At 44.3% G+C, this 22685-nt stretch overlaps 1 protein-coding gene and 1 pseudogene across 9 annotated transcripts in view; both read left to right on the plus strand.

The window, feature by feature from the left end:
- DCUN1D4 (defective in cullin neddylation 1 domain containing 4) overlaps positions 1–7984 on the plus strand; it is a 46770-nt gene extending 38786 nt beyond the window's left edge. For all 9 annotated transcript variants that reach the window (XM_068113923.2, XM_068113921.2, XM_078776681.1 and 6 more), the window contains exons 9-11: positions 2604–2708; positions 4774–4876; positions 7321–7984. In XM_068113923.2, the coding sequence (XP_067970024.1) occupies positions 2604–2708; positions 4774–4876; positions 7321–7382 (270 nt within the window). In that variant the 3' untranslated portion in view covers positions 7383–7984. The remainder of the gene's footprint in view (positions 1–2603; positions 2709–4773; positions 4877–7320) is intronic.
- Positions 7985–11407: 3423 nt separating this feature from the next.
- On the plus strand, positions 11408–12354 carry LOC137425981 (palmitoyl-protein thioesterase 1-like; annotated as a pseudogene).
- The last annotated feature ends 10331 nt before the right edge of the window (positions 12355–22685 follow it).

The raw sequence follows: 22685 nt of genomic DNA on the forward strand, positions 1-22685 counted from the left end.
TGGTGAACAGCTGTTTTAAAGACCTGGAGGGAGGAGTGGGATTGAAGGGAGTGTGGGAGTTTGTTCCAGCGGTGGGAGAAAGAGGAATGAAAGAGTGAAGGTGAGCAGAGAGCCGAGATTTCGGCAGTTTAACCATCAGAGGGTTGCTGGCAGATCTTGTGCGACCTGTAGGAATATTTGGGGGACAAAGCACAGAGAGAGCTGGGGGAGCAAGGCCGGAGAGGAGTCGGTAGAAGACAGAAAGACCACCTGCCTGTCTGCGGTGAGTGAGTGAAAGGCCCTCGGAGATAGCTTCATCACGGGAGATTCCAATGATTCTGAAAGCTTTGGTTTCAACAGCGTGAAGCCGAGCTAGGTGTGAGGCAGGAGCACCGGCCCATAGGGGAGAACAGTATTCCATTGAGCTGCGGATGAAAGCCTTGTATGTGGTGAGGAGCTCAGGTGTGCCGAGGGAGGACTTCGCACGACGGAGGATGCCCAGTCGGCGACTGGCTTTGGAGGCCAGCTTGGAAATGTGGTTTTCCCAAGAAAGATCATGGCAGATAGTGAGACCCAAAAGCTTGAGCGACAGAACTTCTTGGAGAGGATTGTTGAGAAAGTAGATGGGAGGGTTGTCCAGTCGATCTTTTCGGAGAGACATAGTAAGAGTGTGAGATTTGTCAGGATTGAAAGACATGTTCCACTTGTTTGACCAGTCTGTGATTTTGTCCAGGTCTTCAGAGAGTGAGGAGGCTGCAGACTGCCGATCTGAGGGAAGAGGAATGGAGTGGCAGAGAGTGGAGTCATCAGCAAAGAGATAGAGAGGATTTTCCAGAGAGTCGGAGAGATCATTGATAAAGACCAGAAAAAGCACAGGGCCCAGAACACTGCCTTGGGGAACTCCAGCCTGAACAGGAAGGGGAGATGAGAGAAATCCATTCAGGGCCACACGTTGTCTACGACCAGAGAGGAAGTCCACAAGCCATGCATGGAGATTTCCATGGATACCATAGGAGGAGAGTTTGGTGAGCAGAGCTGGGTGCCAGACCATATCGAAGGCACGTGATATTTCAAGGGAGACGGCTCTGATTTCCTGTTTGGCATTGAGGACCTCCATCCATTGTTGAGACAGCAGAAGCAGCATGTCCAGAGTAGAATGACCTGGTCTGAATCCAAATTGATGATCGGAGATCAAGGCATTGGAGAAATAGTTCAACAAAGTTCAACATAGTTCAACAAAGAAAGACTGCTAACATCGTGTGGATCACCAAAACTAGGTGATGTACGAAGTCATGGTGTAACATTTTCCTCCGAATGAATCTGTGCATAGATTCATACGGAATTCCAGATTTGCATGTTTTTTATGACTTGTAATACACCCTTCCAGTGGGAGTAGTGCTGTGCCATACATTTACTATGAGATAATTGGGATCCTCCCGCACCTCCCCCCTTCACCCTGAATCTTCGGGACTATCATCTTGTGACTGAATGAAACCTCCCCGTGCACAACCTATAGTACGATTCTGTCCAACAGTTCATGACTGCTTCAGTGCTTAGAAGTCTCACGCACATGTGTATATATTATATATTATATGTTACACTTGCACTTCTCATTATAATATGATGTGATTGATACCTCCACAGTCCACTCATCATGTCTGAGGGCTGGCAGGATATCCAAGAGGTATGCACTCTCTTCTCCGAGCTGTGTAGCCTGGGTTTGAATCCTGACCTAGCTATAAATTGTCATCCTGGTGTTTCACAGGGCAGAGTAATTAATCAGTGTGTGCCATCCCTTGGATGGACGTTAAACTGGGCATCCAGTCTGCCAGCATTCGGTGGTGGACATTTAAAAAAAAATTCCTACGGCATCCTTCACGAAGAGTAGGTGAGCTATCACCAGCACCATTAACAAATTACAATTCCTGCTTTAACCTGCAAGGGGCACTGCATCAGCAGCACAGTCACACTCCCTCAGTCAATGATACTAGTTGGAGGCATGTGCTACATATAGGAAAAGAAGAAGAAGAATACTATGTCTGGGGTAAAATATGAAATAACCATCAAGAGCCAGAAACGAAGCTGAAATTTGGTCAATACGAAACTAAATCCCTCACCAAATAGTTTGAAGTGATCAAGAAAACTTTGAATTGGTTGACTCGTGCCATTCTTTTCTTGCTAACCCATATGATTAGGATCCTCTTTCATTCTTAGCTGTATGTTTCTTCTTTATCCCTTGTCCCTCTCCCCCATTCCGGTTTGCCTATATTGCTCCATTGTCAGTGTGTTGCCTTCCGTTCCCTGTTGTATTGGTCCTCCACGAGCCTTGATGCTGTATATAAAAAAAACCACTCGTCACATGTCATATGTGTGCCCACCTTTGTTGGGGAAATGGAAACACGCGTAATACGGAATTATTTTGCTGTCACTGTATCCAATGCTGCCTCGCTTATATGCCAAGTTAAACTTGACGGTGTATTGATGTGTTTCCACCGGTTTTAATTTTTGTTGTGGGAGACGGAAGAAAGTGCATTCCTCTTCACGTTTTTAACTTTAATTGCAATTGATAGGTTTGCATATTGTTGACCATGAAATTTTCTGAACTTGTTGTCCTCGAATCCCAGGAGAAGGATCAGAGGAGTCTGGACATTGACACAGCAAAGTCCATGCTTGCCCTATTGTTGGGCAGGACATGGTCACTCTTTTCATCTTTTCACCAGTTTCTTGAGGTATTTTTGTGAGTGGTCGAGGTTGTGCTCAAATTGTTTTTTTTTCTTTATTAATAATTTTAATATTGTAAACCTTTAAATATCACGGTTTTGACGTACTGATACAAACGATGCAATACACTGCACACACTATTTTTTGAACATTTGGCACATTTGTCATTGCATAATGTCTATCTCTGTAACTTCCTGGTTCAATTTCATTGGTTGTTTTTATTTAAATGATTGAATGCGGTGGCAGCCTTAGGTTTTGAACGATAACATTATAATTGCATTAAATTTATATTTAAAACACTTTAGCCCAAAATTTGCTGTTGGCACTGCCATTCATGTTTTCCCAAAAGATCAGTCAAATTTAATCAGATCAGTCATCAACAATCGGTCACATTTCTGGTGAAATCACAAACGAATCGCATTGCTGTATCACCTCATTATCTATCCAGTTGAGTTATATTAGTGATCTAACACTATGTGTCCCAATCGCATTGACATTTTAATATGAATGTCTGAGGTACACAGCTCACACCAGAAATGGACTAACCAATCATAGATATTGAAACGGAGCAATAAAGTTTGTGTTCAGAGGCTATTAATGTTAACTTGCTTTGGTAGGTTTCATGTTCTTTCATAGTGTAACACAGCAGCTGTGAGTGAAAAGCAGATTTATCGGGTCTTGGTTTAACAAGTTAACATTGGTGATTCACTGACATTTGCAAGATAACTGCGAGAGCTCTCCACCTTGAGGAAGTAATGGCGAACTGTGGAACATCTTGGGTCACATGGTTTGGCAGCATTATTGGATTGAAGGAAAACCTTAAAAAATCAATTTCTCTGAAACCACTTAACCGATGATGTTTTATTACCAATCTTTAATCACCATGGTTGGTTCAGAAATTGATTTTTCTATCATATGTCCATGGCATACATAAATTCCACCGTCAATGTAAAATTGGCAACACTTCAAGTATTTGAAATTTGACCATTGGTGATTTCATTCGCCATTGGTATTGGGGTGCAATTTTTTTTGACTTTTTTGCTTTACTTTTTTTTTCCCCCCCTCTTGGAGGGGAAGGGGGGGGGGGATTGAATGAAAAAAATGAATGATCGTTTTAAGGCCATTTCCCCGCTAGAGCGGGGGTTAGCCTTGCGGGCCCCATGACAATCATTGTTCCCTGTTTGAGGCAATGTTTTTATGGCCGGATGCCCTTCCTGACGCCAACCCTTGGTCACGCTCTTACGATGCGCAGGGATACGGTGTACCTATTCTAAACCGGGGTACACACCGGGATCATTCATCCCAGCAAGCTGGTACTCAATTTGCCGACCTCGGAAGGATGACAGGCTGAGTCAACCCCCCTGGTGTTAATTTAGCGATCGACCGGGATTCGAACCCAGGATCCTAGGATCCCAAGCCGGCACCCTAACCGCTAAGCCAACACCAGGGGAGGGGGGGGGGGGCTTGGTGGGGGTAAACCCTCCCGTAGCAGATACGTTATGCATTTTAATGTATCCATTATGGGTGTACCAGTACGTACATTAAGCAAAATGCTGCTTTTCCATATGGCCATCATGTGATGATAATAGAGGCCAAACAACATATTTGGCTAGCTGAGCATAACGCAATGCACTACATTGGCGTCGGTGTCGGGAAAGAAGGCGAGGTGCTCGATGGAAGGTTTATTCGCGTCACGTGATGGCAAGCATTGCTTTTCCCATGGTTACACCGATTTATACTCGCTGAATTCCAGAATTTTTTTTTTTAATGCTGCGAGGATAAAATGAAAAGCTTTTTCAACCAGACCAGTGGTGTCATGGCACACAATTCCTGCCCAGTCACAGGTGGAAACCACTCTGTGCTGAATACATCAGACCTGAGACTTGCCTGCTGGGTAGCTTGCTGCTCGGTGGTGCTTTCATTTTTGAATATGGGACCAAATGTCTGTGGTCAATTTTGCCTTCACTATCATGTCCAAAAACGTACTTTACAAAATACCATAATTTATTGTGCTGCATTATTTCACTGCACAAAATATTAACTTTTTTCTTCTTCATATCTCTGCTTCGACAGCAATCTAAGTACAAAGTTATCAACAAAGACCAGTGGTGCAATGTCTTGGAATTCAGCAGGACAATCAACATGGATCTTAGCAACTATGACGAAGATGGGGCCTGTAAGTGTATCTTGTTACTTAGTTTGCATTGCATCGTCACCTTGTATTTTTCTGCACTTAAGAAAAACGCTTTTGATCTTTCACCAACAAATGTGCCTTATTTGTGAAGAGTATGCCAAACGACACCAATTGAACATCGTGTATGACATGAGCATTGCCATTTACAGGCTAGATTTATGGACATGCTCGTGCAGTAACTGTAATTAAAGTGCTCGTAATTTCATACCCACGAGACTATGTACAGCGGCGAAGGCAAAGTTATAAAATGGGCAAAATGACCTATGATGTGGCCAGAATACTGGCATCCCATTGGAGGTCTCTTTTTGAAGGTCCACCACTATGAAGAGAGCCATTCAGTTCAAAACCACAGCCAGATCATTTTTTGAGATTACACCTTTGTCTGGGGTTGTTTGACCTTGGTGAAAATGCTACTTCTGCCTGGATTGGGTCCTTTTCCCAATTTTGAGAAAAACACTGACGGACAAAAAATAATTATTGATCATAGGATCCAGCTTTATGGGCATGTGGCCCATTCGTGTAATTGATAGCGGTCAATACAATTGCCTTTTTCTGAAGGCTTGGCATGTTTTTTTTGGAGTTAATTAAAATTATATAATTTGATTAAATGCGGGCTATTTTAGTAGAACATGTTTGATGAGCTTTCTTCATTCTGACCAGAAGCTGTAAATTTAGCCAAATGTACCCGAAATAGAGATGTGCAAAGTAATCTAAATAATAAGAAATTCCTACACTTGTTGAAAAGCTCATACAAACTAGTATAATACAGTTTACACAACGACTTGAAGACATAATGTTACGAAGGAATGTTGAAAAGCAAGGCCTGCTATTCTTTTTCTCCAAAATGGATTAAGATATTAGAATGAAATAAAGACAGATACTAACATCGATCTTTATTCTACCATGATGCATATTAATTTATCAATGTAATGACCGCTGCGGTCCACACGCTTCTACCAATGTCCATGTAGTTTAGTGATGCCGTGCGTCCTCCTGACTTAACCAGCGCTTCACTGTGACCTTGACATCATCGTCGGAAGATGGGAGTTCTCGATATAAAGGTGTTCTTTACGTTTGGGGACGAGATGAAAATCTGACTGAGCCAAGTTGGGGCTGGTGATCCTTTGTGTCAGTACTGCATCGACCGTCTCCTACTCTGAGGATCGTAATGGTGCACCCAACTCTCATCCCGACTCATCTCCAGTCATCTCATCCCAACTCTCATCTCCAGTCATCTCATCCCAACTCTCATCTCATCCTAACTCATCTCCAGTCGGTCATCCAAGCTTTCATCTTCAGCACTTCATAGCAGTGACAATGTCGTGCTACTCTCTGCCATCTTGACTAACGTAGCAATGATACCATTAGTGTCAGAATCATAGACCATTACACCTAGTGGTGGGAATAACTAATGTGTGGAATGCGTTTTGTTTCTTTTGAATATATTTACCTGTGTTGGAGAAAAATAATTATAGGAGGCATTACTTTTCAATATGCCCTTGTAGAAGCGGCGTTCAGAATGTCCTCGGAATGCGATGCGCTCAACCAGCTGCAAAGTCTTTATTTTTCAACATGCAACTACTGTCCATACACTCACATCTGAGCTGTCTAACCTGGGTTTGAATCTCGGCCCAGCTATAAACTGTCATCCCGTTGTTTCACATGTAGGGTGATTCATCAATGTGGGTGCAGCCCTTAAACTGCCGTCCTGTCTGCCATCATTAGTTAGTGGATGTTAAACAGCCCACGGTATCCTTGATGAAGAGTAGGCGAGTTATCATCGGCGCCATAAACAAATTACAAATTCCAGCACACTCAGGCAGATATCCTGTGTCGTTGTGGTGACCCGTCCGAGATCATAACCCTAGTCAAGAAACCGCTTCAGCAAAACCACTGCTCTGTATAAAGCAGGGTGCATGAGAGAAGTGCATGATCACTTAAGGAATTTATTTTCTTGCTTAATATAATTATATCTGTTGAAAATTTTTGAAGGTTGGTGTTTCTTGGACTATTGTGAGTAATTTATTCTGAGAAAATTTTGAACGATTTGCTCATTTTCACTTGAAAATAGCGTTTTGTGAGATTCACACACTTAGGGTCACAGAATTTTGAAGCAGATGCTCAAACCAAGCCAATTTATTTATTTTGCTGAGTATTGGTTTGTTAAATACACATAGTGAGAATAGATTTTAAGCCATCATCCTTGCATGGACATTTAATAAATTCATAATGAGGGAAGGGAAAGAGACTGATAATTAGGGAATGTTGTTATAGCATTTTAAACTGGAGGAGGGATATTGTGCACTCGTGTAATCGGAAACCCAAAAATGGCTGCACGGTCACATTTGTTTAAAATTAATAAACGGTCCACAACAAAGACAAGAGTTGTATATCACATTTCTCTACGTCTGTGTTTCTCAATGCAGGGCCAGTGCTTCTGGATGAGTTTGTGGACTGGCAGAAGCAGAAGGAAAAGCAAACTCAGTGATCAGTGTGCTGCTTCCATTCGGCACATCTGTAGAACAACCTGGGATACGGGGTGAAAACAAAAAATATATATACAAAGGGCAATAATGAACTACCCAAATCATGCATGCCAAACCACCAGTGCTACTCACATGTTCAGAATATTGAAAGAATGGCCAGCATTCTGTCTGTGTTTTCTCGTTATGATGCAGATAAACCATACGCAAGCGATGCAGCGATGTGTACATATTATGCGGGAGGGCTTTTTGTACTGGAGATTTAGCAGCTATTTTATGGTTTGGTTTTCAAGGCATGAGCAAGTTGCAAGTCTCGGTGCTGCAATGAAATGTCTGCGAGACTGATGTGATCTCAACTCCCTCTCGACGCCTACCACGGTTGTCAGTATACTGTGGCCGCCAGGCATCAGAAGCCATGTATGATTTGGACTTTTGCTTTAATGATTTTCCAGTTGTTGAGCACAGAGGCAAAAAATTAAAAAAACAACAAAACTTTTAGGTCTTAGTAAAAGTGATTAATGTGTAATTTAAATTCTTACATTATGGAAAAGTTCTTTTGTTGCCTAGCCAGGTTTCTAGGTATAATAAAGCATAATATGGACTGTAAGCTGTCTCAAGTGAATATGTATATATTGTTTCAAGTTTGGCGGCCTGGTCACGAGGGACTTCTCGGACCCACTTCCCATTCTTTGACCCTGAAGCCAACGAACCGCAGATAACTCCGTGGCACAATGGGTTGCTAAGCAACCAGGGACACCATTTGAGATGATGAATTTTGGTAGGGTCCTCGTGTACAATTCCTGCATTACCATCCTTGCAAATTAAGCCCCCAGATAAGGAACCATGCTCTTGATGCCCCACGACAGTAAATCAAGAATGGACGAGCGATACCATAAGTGCAACGTTGGCTAATCACTGACCATGACAGAACTGCGGGGCAGAACTCCCATCCACTATTTACATACTCTGTCTAACCAATTGAGAAAAGGACAATCGGGCAGTTTGGTAAAGTTGATAAAGAATTGGTAAAGGACATGTATTTACAGGTAAACCAGGTGTGTACTGAGAAAAAAGTCTCCCAAAGAAAGATCCTACCCTTGTGCACACAAGCCCCATCGTCAGTCACATTAACACAATCCTACAGACACAGGCACCTCAGTCACTCTGGGAAACAAGACAAGCAAGAGAGATAGCCACAGAGACATAACGAATGTGGGATTTGTTGGTGACACCTCGCTCATTCGAATTACACTGCAGCCTTGTGTTGGTCCCAACATGAAAAATGGTAGGGGGGAAAGAAGAGAGTGATGATATTGTGCGCCATGTAGGGAGAGATGCGAGAAGATGCGGAATGCTTTGTAATGCAACATAGGAAATCATGAATGCAAGTCAGTAACCCAGCCCTGAATCGGTCGAGGGTGCAATTGTTGATTGCTCTCGTGCGTTCCAAGTGAACAAATTAGAAATAGTGATGGAAAGAGACAGATACTGTGAGTCAGTAAGTCAGTCGGCGTGTCCAGGGGAAAAAAACTCCACAGCTTGTAAGCTCTCATTCCGGGGCACCAGTCTGTTTGCTGCCAGCGAATCTCACCCTTACAGAGGCTTGCTTTCACAATGGCTTGCTCTTTGCATGTTCAGCCTGACTCCTTGATGTTCTCTGGATGCAAATACCAGCTGCGAGCCCTCGGATGCTTGGGTTTATAAAGTCTGCAGGAGAGGTGTGGTCTAAGGACCGACCAGCGTCACAAGAGACCAACGTCTGAACCACATTTAAATCTTTCATCCACAGCTTGATGGAGTACTGCTCTCCCCTCTGGGCTGGTGGTCCTGCCTCACATCTAGCTCTGCTTAACGTTGTAGAAACCAAGGTTTTTAGGATCATTGTTATCTCTCATGCCGAGGCCGAGTCAATGGGTCTTTCACTCTCTCACCACAGGCAGATTGGTGGTTTTTCTGTCTTCTACAAACTCTTCTCTGGTCTTGAACGCCTCTGAAATAAACTCCCACACACTCTTCAATCCCACTCTTCCCTCCAGATTTTAAAAACAGCTTTTCACCACCATCTCGTATTCCCCCATAGAAAACCATGATCTTTTCTACCCCTGTTAATCCACCCCAAACCCACCTTCAAATTCCCCCTGTTTTATTCCCTGAAAGTCCCTGTAGTGTCCATCTTGTTTATCCCATGTACCCTTCCCCAGCCCTCTCTCTTCCACAGATCTCATTATGTCCCTGTTCTGTGGGAATCATCAATAGACTAAAATCTTCAAGTCATCCGCAGCTCAATGGAATACTGCTCTCCCCTCTGGGCTGGTGCTCCTGCCTCACACCTAGCTCGTCTTCACGCTGTTGAAACCAAAGCGTTCAGAATCATTGGAATCTCCCGCGATGAAGCTAACTCCAAGGGCCTTTCACTCACTCACCGCAGGCAGGTTGGTGGTCTTTCCGTCTTCTACCGACTCCTCTCTGGCCTTCCCCCCCCCCCCCCCCCCCCCAGCTCTCTCTGGGCTCTGTCCCCCAAATATTCCTACAGGTCGCACAAGATCTGCCTGCAACCCTCTTATGGTTAAACTGCCAAAATCAAGACTTTCTGCTCACCTTCACTCCTTCATTCCTCTTTTCTCCCACCTCTGGAACAAACTCCCTCACTCTCTTCAATCCCACTCCACCCTCCAGGTCTATAAAACAGCTGTTCACCACCATCTCTTATCTTCCCCCATCCAAAACCTTGATCTTTTCTACCCCTGCTAATTTCACCCCAAATCCTACACTTTTTTGAAATACCAACTTCTGTCCTGGAAGTCCTTGGTCTCCTTGTGTTTTATACCTCTCCCCCCCCCCCCCCCCTTCCCACGCCTCCTCCCCCCAGGCCCTCTCCCTCCCGCGCTTCTCCCTGCTCTCAGGTGTTGTGTTTGTGTGCTTCCCCTCCTCTCCCCATCTTGTCTTCCGCTCCCTCTTTTTGTATGTTTTGTTTGTCTGGTTGATTTGTTTGTGGAATAAATGTTAGCTCTTTCACGAGCCTCGATTCAGTATACAAAAAGAAAAAAAGTCTCACCATAAATTATGAATTGGGTTGAAGTCAGGACTTTGATTGGGCCACTCAATAACATTTATTTTCTTTTTATTTATTCAGCCATTCCAGTGTGGGTTTAGCTTTGTGCTTTGGATCATTGGCCTGATGAAATGTGAATCTCCTACCCAGTTTAAGATCCATGGCTGACTCAGGCAGGTTTTCATCAAGGATTCATTCTCCTGTATTTTGCACCATCCATTGTCCCCTCCACCCTGACAAGCTTGCCAGTCCATGCTGATGAAAAGCAGCCCCATAACATGATGCTGTCACCACCATACTTGAAAGTAGGGATGGTATTGATTGGAGAATGTGCAGTGTTAAGCTTGCACCAGACTTAAAGCTTTGAATTTAGACCAAAAAGTGAATTTTTGTCTCTGACCACAAAACCGTTCTCCACTTGCCTGCAGTATCATTAAGATGCTTTTTCTTTTTCCGCAAACTCCATACGTGCTTTTTGATACGTCTTTTTGAGTAATGGCTTTATTATTGCCACCTGTCCATGGAGGCCAGCTATGTGAGGGGAAGGGGTTATTGTTGATTGATGAACTCTGATTCCCATGTCGGACATAAAGCCTTGCAGATCTTTCGGTCATTGGTGGATTTACAGTGACATCCCGAACCAGTTTTTTGCTTGCCTGGCTGCTGGGTTTGGATGGGTGGTATGATGATACGTCTTCCACTTCTTAATGATGGCTTTTACCATATTCAAAGGGATAATGAGTGACTTTGAAATCTTCTTATAACCCTCTCCTGAACGGTGTTTCTCCACCACTTTTTGTCTGAATGACTTCTTTAGAAAACTCCTTGGTCTTCATGTTTGCCTTGTTGGTTGACCAAGTTAGTTGCACCTTAAAACTCTTTAGATAAGTGGGGGAGCTTAATTTTTTAGTTAAACCACTGATTACATCCAGGTGAAACACTCCGGTGCTTCCTTAAGGATACGTAGTTCAGATAAACATGGTGCAGCACACGGTTTGCTTCTCTGGCTGTTACTGTACCTTTTGTGTTACTGTGGTGTTTCTGGCCTTGTACACATCATGCTTGCTAACTAGCAGTGAGCCCATGCTAATCGTAATATGGCATGGCATGGGTGATAGCTGCTCCAACCCGGTGAGCATGGGCAGCATGACAAGAATGCTGAAGAAAAACATTCCCAATGTCTATGTGCTGCTATTGATGATTGGCGATATCATTGCGGACATGGCAAATGGCTTCTTCATGAATGTGAATGACCAAGTGGGTATGGTTTGCCAAGCCTTGGCGAAAGATCTCGCACTCCAGGCAGAATGTAATTCAAAGGGCTACTCTCAGGGAGGGCAGTCCTTGAGGGCACCGGCTCAGCGCAGTCCAAGTCCTCCAATGAGGAAGCTCATCTAATTTTTATGGCAGCACCAGGAGGTATTTGGCCTCTTCAACCCAGAGCCAGGTTTTTGTGATTCCATCTTCAAAATAATCAACGTGGATGCTTACACCAAGGTGATTTGCTTACACCAAGGTGATTTGCTTGCACCAAGGTGATTTGCTTACACCAAGGTGATGCTTACATGGATGTTTACAACCTAGTGCAGGCTGAATACTGCTACGATCCGTTGGATTTGGCCTTGTACCGCAACAACATTTTCCTGGCAGATATTCAGGAGAAGCGTGTGAACGAATCCTATCGGAACAACCTGAAGCTGTTAAAGCATGTGTTGGTGAAATTTGCACGAGATTCCATTGTTGTGCCCAAATAATCCGAGTGGATTGGTTTCTACAAGGATGGCCAAGCAATACAGCTGTATGATCTTCGGGAGAGTTCCTTGCATTTCGAGGACCGGCTGGGTTTACGGGAGATGGACAAGACCAGCAATCTGGACTTCCTGGAAGCAGATGGTGACCACCTGCAGTACAGCAGAGTTGTTTGATGACAATTCTGCCCTACTTGCTGCCTCCTGGATCATGCTCTACGCTGTAGGGTCGTTCGCTCTGCATTCCATACGATATTATGGGACCATCGCATTGTGATGCTTAAAATGCTGAAAGCTTGTTGAGATGTGAATTTCTATTGTTGCTTAGTACTTGTAAAATGTCTTTGCTGCTCTTTTTAATAACGAGTATGATTACAGGTCTAACTAAAACGGCCTCCACCTGGTTGGCCATATCACTCAATGGTGAAGAATCACTTATAAATTAAACTAGCTGGATCCGGATCTTCATCAAAATTGAATCGATTCTTCCTTGTATCACACACAACCTGTCCAACAAGTTTCGTGCAAATCCGTCCACAACTTTGTGAGATATCCTGCTCTATATCATCTTTGGCCCTAACTCCCAATGATGAAGAACGACTTTAAAATTCTAGTAGCCGCATCCGAATCCTTATCTTCACCAAAATCGAATCATTTCGTCCTCATCACATATGGTACATCTCTGCCAATTTTTGTCCGAATCCGTCCACAACTTTTTGAGATATTTTGTTCACAAACAGACAGACAGGGGCGAAAACACAACCTCCACCACCTTTGGTGGTGGAGGTAATTTTTTTTTTTTTTTTGTATACAAGATCGAGGCTCGTGAAAGAGCGAACATTAATCACACAGAAAGACAAACAGACACACAAAACAAATAACATCGGGAGCGGTAGACAAGATGGGGAGAGAGGGGGAAGGACACAAACACAACATTTGAGAGCAGGGACCGAGAGACATGGAGACATCGAGAGAACTGTGGGAGGGAGAGGGCTTTGGGGGGAAGGCATGGGAAGGGGGGGGGGGGGGGGGGTGGGAGATGGAAAAACATATGGACACTGCCAAGACTTCCAGGAAAGAAGTTGGAATTTCAAACAAGGTGGATCTGGGGTGAATTAGTGGGGGTAGAAAAGATCAAGGTTTTGGATGGGGGAAGATAAGAGATGGTGGTGAACAGCTGTTTTGAAGACCTGGAGGGAGGAGTGTGATTGAAGTGAGTGTGGGAGTTTGTTCCAGAGGCGGGAGAAAAGAGGAATGAAAGAGTGAAGGTGAGCAGAGAGCCGAGATTTCGGCAGTTTAACCATCAGAGGGTGGCTGGCAGATCTTGTGCGACCTGTAGGAATATTTGGGGGACAGAGCACAGACAGAGCTGGGGGAGCAAGGCCGGAGAGGAGTCGGTAGAAGACAAAGACCACCTACCTGCCTGCGGTGAGTGAGTGAAAGGCCCTCAGAGATAGCTTCATCGCGGGAGATTCCAATGATTCTGAAAGCTTTGGATTCAACAGCGTGAAGCCGAGCCAGGTGTGAGGCAGGAGCACCAGCCCATAGGGGAGAACAGTATTCCATTGAGCTGCGGATGAAAGCCTTGTATGTGGTGAGGAGCTCAGGTGTGCCTAGGAAGGACTTCGCACGACGGAGGATGCCCAGTCGGCGACTGGCTTTGGAGGCCAGATTTGAAATGTGGTTTTCCCAGGAAAGATCATGGCAGATAGTGAGACCCAAAAGCTTGAGCGACAGAACTTTTTGGAGAGGATTGTTGAGAAAGTAGATGGGAGGGTTGTCCAGTCGATCTTTTCGGAGAGACATAGTAAGAGTGTGAGATTTGTCAGGATTGAAAGACATGTTCCACATGTTTGACCAGTCTGTGATTTTGTCCAGGTCTTCAGAGAGTGAGGAGGCTGCAGACTGCCGATCTGAGGGAAGAGGAATGGAGCGGCAGAGAGTGGAGTCATCAGCAAAGAGATACAGAGGATTTTCCAGAGAGTCGGAGAGATCATTGATAAAGACCAGAAAAAGCACAGGGCCCAGCACACTGCCTTGGGGAACTCCAGCCTGAACGGGAAGGGGAGATGAGAGAAATCCATTCAGGGCCACACGTTGACTACGACCAGAGAGGAAGTCCGCAAGCCATGCATGGAGATTTCCATGGATACCATAGGAGGAGAGTTTGGTGAGCAGAGCTGGGTGCCAGACCGTATCGAAGGCACGTGATATGTCAAGGGAGACAGCTCTGATTTCCTGTTTGGCATTGAGGACCTCCATCCATTGTTGAGACAGCAGAAGCAGCATGTCCAGAGTAGAGTGACCTGGTCTGAAACCAAATTGATGATCAGAGATCAAGCCATTGGAGAAGAGGAAAGATTTCATATCCGAAGCAATGATGGATTCCATGACTTTGCTGATAATTGGGAGCAGGCTGATTGGTCTGTAGTTGCAAGGATCTGTTTTTGCACCTTTTTTGTGTAAAGCGGTAATGTTTGCTGATTTCCAGGATGCTGGCAGATGACCTTGAGCAAATGATAGGGTGAAAAGAACAGAGAGAGGGTGAGATAGAGCAGCAGAGCAGGATTTTAGGACCCGTGGGCTGATGCCATCTGGTCCAGTTGCAGAATCAGAGTCGAGGTTTGACAAAAACTCCTCCACCTTGTCAGGAGAGAAGGTCACAGAGTCCAGGAGCAGTTTGGTTCGACTGGGAAAGGTGGGAACAGAGAGAGATGGGTTTGGGACTAAGGAATTTGAGGCAAACACAGAGTTGAGGCATTCAGCTTTGTCACGTGCGATGTCAACTGTGTGGCCATTTGAGGTAAGGGAGGGGATGGAGGGGGAACAAACACCAGAAACGGATTTGACCAGACGCCACCAGGATTTGGAGGAAGGAGACAGGTTTGAGAGTTCATTCTTGAGTGAGGAGAGATAGTGCTTCCTGGCACTCATGAGGGTAGATACACACTTGTTCTGAGCTTGGTGGAAGGAACTGAGATTTCCTTCAGTTGGATTAGCCTTCCAAGAGGCAAAGGCAAGTTGTTTCAGGGCAACTGCCTCACCACAAGATTCAGTGTACCATGGACGGGAGGAAGGGTAAGACAACTGAAGGCGAGATGGGATAAATCTGTGCATGAGAGAGATCAGTTTGCTTTGGAAGAATTCCCAGGAAGAATTGATGTCAGAGGCAGTGGAGATGGGAGACCAATCCAGACGATTGATGGCTGCTTGAAGACCGTCCCAGTCGGCCTGAGTGAAATGCCAGACTCGTCGACGCTGAGGAGGCTCTCTGAGAATGGCCAGAGAGATGTCCACTTTGACAAGCACATGATCAGAAGAACCGATTGGAGCAGAAGAAGAGCAGCAGACATTAGCAGGGAAGTTAGTCATAACCAAGTCTAGAAGAGAAGATACTCCATTGGCTGAGATCCGGGTCGGGAAATTGACAGATTGTGTCAATCCCAGTGAGTCACAGAAGTCCTTTGCTGAGGTGCCATGACTGGTGAGAGAGGAACCCACACCCAACCAGGTGGCATGATGACAATTGAAGTCACCACATATGAGGAAGAGAGAGTTGGGATGAGTGGATAGAAGTTGGTCCATGTTGTCAGACAGTGAAATGTAGATGGAGTCATCACTGTTTGGGGGACGGTACAGAACACATATGAACAAAAGGTGGGAGCGGAGAGGAAGCCGTAGCCAGAGGTACTCCTGGGGGTGAGGAGGAGAGAGGGCAGTGCAAGGAGAGTGAGGAAGAGAGTTTTTGATAAAGATAGCCACCCCACCACCAGGCCGAGGCTCAGGTCTATCATACCGGAGGAGGGAGTAACCAGGAAGAGATAGTAAGGAATCAGAGACATCTTGAAGGAGGAAAGTCTCTGTTAAGCAGATCAAGTCTGGATTGTCAGAAGCAACCTGTATGGAGAGATCAGTCAGGTTTGAGCGAAGGCCCCGGATGTTTGAGGTCCATACCGTTAATGAAGAGAGAGGGGGAGCATCGGGTACAGGACAGGGGAGGGGAGGAGTAGGGTAAGATGAAGGATGAGAGGGGGAGGTACGGAGAGCAGTTGTTAGTGTGTCAGCGATTGCAGAAGAGTTCCAAGAAAGGGAAGGATGAGGAGGATGAAAGGTTTGAAGGTGAAGGGATGAGGCACAGTGAGGGGTTGTTTGAGGGGGGGCAGAGGAAAGAAGAAGGTTGGGGGGGGGGGGTGGAGGTATGAGATAGAAGGGAGACGAAGTGGGGAGGAGGCAGCTTTGAGGAGGAGGGGGGAGGAGGGAGAATTGGAGAGGAATGGTATGGGGGAAGATTTGAATGGGAGGGGTTGGGGGGGAGTTTTGAAGGGGAGGAGTGAGGGGGGAGTTTAGGAGGGGAAGGGCAAGGGGGGGAGTTCAGGAGTGGAAGGGCAAGGGGGGAGTTCAGGAGTGGAGGGGTAGGGGGGGAGTTTAAGAGTGGCGGGGCAAGGGGGGAGTTTAGGAGTGTAGGTGCAAGGGGAGGGATTTGGATGGGAGGGGCAAGAGGGGAGTTTAGAAATTATATATTGAAGTTGTTGTTTCTCGTATGCAGCCTTCGGCTGCTTGTTGCGTCATTTCTCTGGAAGCACGTTTTTGTGCCGCTGATGCAGTGCCCTAATTACCAGTGAGCTGGTGCTCAATTTGCCGAGGTCGGAAGGATGACAGGCTGAGTCGACCCCCCTTGCGTTCATTCAACGATCGACCTCGATTCAAACTTAGGATCCCAAGGCAGCACCCCAACTGCTAAGTCACCACCAGGCTCGATATTGCAGTGAAATTCCCGTTTACAATGCAGGTGCTCAGCCAGTGGTTCATCGGTGTTTTTGTTGGGCATGTGGTGACGTAGTTACCCTGCGCTCGCGAAGCAAAAAGCGGAGTTAAGCATTAGGGTGCATACGTGTGCTGTATCTACATTTTAAAAATTCATTTTCTCTGCAACCGTTGGTCCGAATGACACGAAATTTTACCGCAGGAGCGCCTCTGCCTGTAGATTTTTTGCTGATAATTATGACGTCATAGGTCACGTGGTACAGGCGCCATCTTGGAAAAACTTCGCACCTCCATATCTCTGAAACCACTCAATGGAAAAAATTGAGACCTGGCTCATTGTCAACTACTCCCCATGGGGAATAAGATATGTTTGATGTCATCGGTGCCTTCGTTATGACATCATAATTCGACAAATACAACACTTATCCATCCGATCATTATTTTAAAAATTTCAGCACCTGTTGGTTTGATGGACACGAAATTTTCACCAAAGGAGTACCTCCTCCTTAAGAATATTTGAATGATAATCATGACGTCATAGGTCATGTGTTACAGGCGCCATCTTGGAAAAACCGAAAAAGGTTGCACTTCTACATCTCCAAAACCACTATGGAAAAAAATTGAAACGTGGCTCATTGTAAATAACTCCATATGGGGAATAGGTGTTGTTAATGATGGCATCGCTGCTGTCTTAATTATGACGTCATAATTCGACAGGGACAACGCTTAGTCTGATCAGTTTGAAATTTATTGAGCATGATCTATGCAACAATTATTTAGAGAATATAACTTTATGATGTCATCGCTCACGTGGTCTGGCAGCCATATTGGATGAAAGAAAAAAAAATCGTTCAAAAACAGAAGACTTGACCCACACCAAGTTGACTGCGCAGGGTAAGTATTCTATAAATACCACCTAGTTCACTATACTTTTCAGCCTTTGAACTTTATTTTGGCCAGAGGTGTTAGGATAACATATTACACAAGTGTCTGCCTTTGTTTTTTTGTCCCCCGTCGCACCGCGGAGCGAAAGGGGGACTATGGTTTTCCCCTCCGTGCGTGTGTGCGTCCGTCCATCCGTCCGTGCGTGTGTGCGTCCGTGCGTACGTAAGCAAAGGACCGAATTCTAATTTGGTGTGTGGGTGCAACCCACGTCAAAATCCAAGATGGCCACCGCCATGTAGGTCTGAACCTTGAGCGGAATATCTTGAAAAATAAGCGAAGTACCAACTTCTAATCTGGTGTGTGGGTGTATCTAGGCATAGGGAAGAACGCTATTGAAAATTGGGTCGCCACGTCAAAATCCAAGATGGCCGCCGCCATGTATGTGTGAACCTTGTGAGATGCATATCTTGAAAAATAAGCGAAGTACCAACTTCTAATCTGGTGTGTGGGTGTATCTCGGCATAAGGAAGAACGCTATTGAAAATTGGGTCGCCACGTCAAAATCCAACATGGCCGCCGCCATGTATGTCTGAACCTTGTGAGATGAATATCTTGAAAAATAAGCGAAGTACCAACTTCTAATCTGGTGTGTGGGTGTATCTAGGCATAAGGAAGAACGCTATTGAAAATTGGGTCGCCACGTCAAAATCCAACATGGCCGCCGCCATGTATGTCTGAACCTTGTGAGATGAATATCTTGAAAAATAAGCGAAGTACCAACTTCTAATCTGGTGTGTGGGTGTATCTCGGCATAAGGGAAAACGCTATTGAAAATTGGGTCGCCACGTCAAAATCCAAGATGGCCGCCACCATATATATGTCTGAACCTTGTGAGATGAATATCTTGAAAAATAAGCGAAGTACCAACTTCTAATCTGGTGTGTGGGTGTATCTCGGCATAAGGACGAACGCTATTGAAAATTGGGTCGCCAAGTCAAAATCCAACATGGCCGCCGCCATGTATGTCTGAACCTTGTGAGATGAATATCTTGAAAAATAAGCGAAGTACCAACTTCTAATCTGGTGTGTGGGTGTATCTCGGCATAAGGGAAAACGCTATTGAAAATTGGGTCGCCACGTCAAAATCCAAGATGGCCGCCACCATATATATGTCTGAACCTTGTGAGATGAATATCTTGAAAAATAAGCGAAGTACCAACTTCTAATCTGGTGTGTGGGTGTATCTCGGCATAAGGGAAAACGCTATTGAAAATTGGGTCGCCACGTCAAAATCCAAGATGGCCGCCTTGCGTCTTCCACTTTGTCAACTCGCATCACTTCACCGACGGGGGACCTCGGAAGGCGTCACGCTTGTTTTTTCTGTGTGGCATGCATCCGCGTCGACACAATATTACCCAAATTGTTCAATTGGTGTTAACGGTGTTTCACATGGGATAAATCAGGATTTTATTACCCTCGCCAGAGGAAAGGGTTGCATTTGGGTCCGTTTGTTTGTTAGTTGCAAAGTCGAAGATTTTTCAAGTATATTGGTTCGTCTTGTACGTTATTCTGTCTGTTTGTCTGTCAATCACCTAAAGGTCACAATTTTAAACCGATCTTCACGACCTCACCAGATGGTACAGTTGATCATAAGGAAGAAGCCTATTTATTTTGAGATCAAAGGTCATCTTGAGGTCACATTTCTAAAATTGTCCATTTTTCATCCAATTGACTTGAAAATTAAACAATTGCATCGTACCTCACTGAATTGGGAAACCAACTATTTTTAATATCAAAGGTCACCTCAAGGTCAAACATCTCATGAATTTTCATCTGAACAATCGCCAATTTTCATCCGGTTAACCTGAAAATTCAAGAGCAATTGCATTGTACATCGCAGAATAGGAAAACCAACTATTTTAGGGCCAAAAGGTCAACCGTAGGTCAAACTTCTAAAATCAATTTTCATCTGAAAAAATCGTCACTTTTCATCCTATTAACTTGAACGTTAAACATCAATTGCATAGTGTATCAGTCAATTGGGAAACCAACTATATCTGAGGTCAAAGGTCACCTCAAGGTCAAACTTCTAATATCAATTTTCATCTGAAAAATCATCAATTTTAATCCGATTGACCCGAGCTTTGATTAAGATCGACAATTTCATGTATCCATGGCAACTTTTTTTATTTTGGAAGGGGTGGATTTTGCAGGTGTCGTGCTCTGCATGACGTCGTCTTGTTTGTCTGTCTTTGTCCGCACAGAACGTGAGTACGCTTTTCTCTGCAACCGTTGGTCCGATTGACAATTTTCATTGGAGGAGCGCCTCCTGTAAAATTTTAAAAATAAGTATAATGTCATCTTGAAAAACCAAAAAACTTCACCTCTCTATCTCTGAAACAACTCCATGGAAAAAATTGAAACATGGCACATTGTCAAGTACTCCCCATGGGGAACAACATGTATGCATGATGTCATCGGTACCTTCTTATGATGTCATGGAACGGATCAGTTTGAAATTTATTGAGCATGATCGACACAGATTGTACAGGAGACTTAAATTGACGATGTCATCGGTCACGTGGTTCGGCAGCCATATTGGATTGAACATAAATCGACATCGTCAATAAACCACACAAACACGTCCTGGCGAGGGTCGGCAATGAAAACTCAAATGTTAGCCGTAGGTTGTAAACATGTTGTCTTCCACCCATTCGTTCCTCTTTTTTCACACCTGTTGAATCAACTTCACCTCTTCTTCAATCGAATTCTTCCCTGCAGGTCTTAAAGACAGCTGCTCACCTCCATCTCAGCTCAACCTCATTCCCAAATCATGATCTTTTCATGATCACACGTCAGAGGTCCATCAGAAGGTGGCAAGGCTTGGTAAGACATAAACACCTGACAACTCGCCAACAGCTGCAGTTGTTGGAACCTTCCATTATGGCTGCTGGGAGATTTTGGCAGTTTCTTGGTTGTGACACCCACCCATCAGTGTTATAACAGCTTTGGTGTCCAACAAGCAACTACCTTCTGTGATGAGCCTCAAGTTTAACACCAACTATCAGCAGCTTGATTTTACAATGTGTCATAGTAGGTTTGAGCAAACAAGGTGGAAGGATTTTCGTTTCCAAAGTCCAAAGTAACATCCTCGGTATCACCACCACCTGTGTCTGTCACTACATCCCCACATCATATTACCTGGGAATCTGTGATATGAACAGCCTGTTATCCCACACCGGAGGGGGCTGTTGTTGACCATCCCAATGCACGTTGTTTTCCATGCCTGTTGTTGTTGTTGTTGTTGTTGTTGTTCTCATCCATTTTTACCCCACATGCGCAAAGTGAAAAGTGGGGTTAACCAATTGGTTAATTTTATCTATCTGCCCACAATCGTCAGTTTATGATCGAGGAACAACTTAATTTAAATTGAATCGCGAAAAAACCTGTAGTTTAGCGGTACTTCCAGATTCGTTCCGATCGCACATGCGCAGAGAGGAGTGACATCATTTTGTCATCTGTCTTCCCATTTCCATTTTGGGAGGACAGATGTCTTCCCATTTTGTCATTCAAACATCATTTTGTCATCTGTCTTCCCGTCTGGCAGTCAAACAAAATTGAAAATCATTCCCAACAGGAAACTTACTGCTTTCAGCCACATCATAAAGGACACAAACAACAAGCACGAAGAACTGATGCAACGTGTTCAATAAGCTGGTGCAAAAGACGCTGCATCAACAGCGGCAAACTTCTGAATTTTTATTCAAAAAACTTTACTATCTATATTTTATTTAAATTTAATTATATACGTTAACACTGAAGAACACAAATCGCCTTTTTGGCACTTTCAAAACTATTCCGTTTAGCAGTACTTGAACAAAATATTAAGGCATTTTGCATCATCTCAACCAATCAAATTTGCCACTCGCAAACCCCGCCCATCAATGTGCTTTTTCTCAAGGCTGCGCTGGGTAAGGTGTTCTGTGACCACTCCATTTTTAGGCCTCCGCCGACGAAGTCGCTCGCGGAATTATGTTTTCAGGTTGTCCGTCCGGCTGTCCGTGCGTCCATGATAGGTTTTCATTACCGCGATAACTTGAACGGCGAAAGGGATCTTCGTCAAACTTGGTGCAGGTATGTATAATGAGGTAAAGATTAACTGATTAGATTTTGGGATCACAAGGTCAGAGGTCATGTTTGATAAAAATCCTGTTACCGCAATAACTTGTGAACCAGTGATGGGATTCAGACTGTTTGTTATTCTAATGAAGAATGATGTAAAGATGAACTGATTCGATTTTGGGGTCAAGAGGTCAAAGTCTCCAATGGTCTATAACTTGAGAACGGCTGAAGTGATCTAATTCAAACTTGGTACAGGTATGTATAATATCAAGATTAATTTATTCGATTTTGGGGTCAAAGGTCAAATCTCTAATCGGTCTATAACTTGAGAACGGCTGAAGTGATCCAATTCAAACTTGGTACAGGTATGTATAATATTGTAAAGATTAAGTGATTAGATTTTGGGGTCATGAGGTCAAAGTCTCCAATGGTCTATAACTTGAGAACGGCTGAAGTGATCCAATTCAAACTTGGTACAGGTATGTATAATATTGTAAAGATTAAGTGATTAGATTTTGGGGTCATGAGGTCAAAGTCTCCAATGGTCTATAACTTGAGAACGGCTGAAGTGATCTAATTCAAACTTGGTACAGGTATGTATAATATTGTAAAGATTAAGTGATTAGATTTTGGGGTCATGAGGTCAAAGTCTCCAATGGTCTATAACTTGAGAACGGCTGAAGTGATCCAATTCAAACTTGGTACAGGTATGTATAATATTGTAAAGATTAAGTGAT

This window comes from Myxine glutinosa, chromosome 4 (genome assembly GCF_964187855.1).
Source record: "Myxine glutinosa chromosome 4, kmMyxGlut1.1, whole genome shotgun sequence".
Lineage (NCBI taxonomy): Eukaryota > Metazoa > Chordata > Myxini > Myxiniformes > Myxinidae > Myxine > Myxine glutinosa.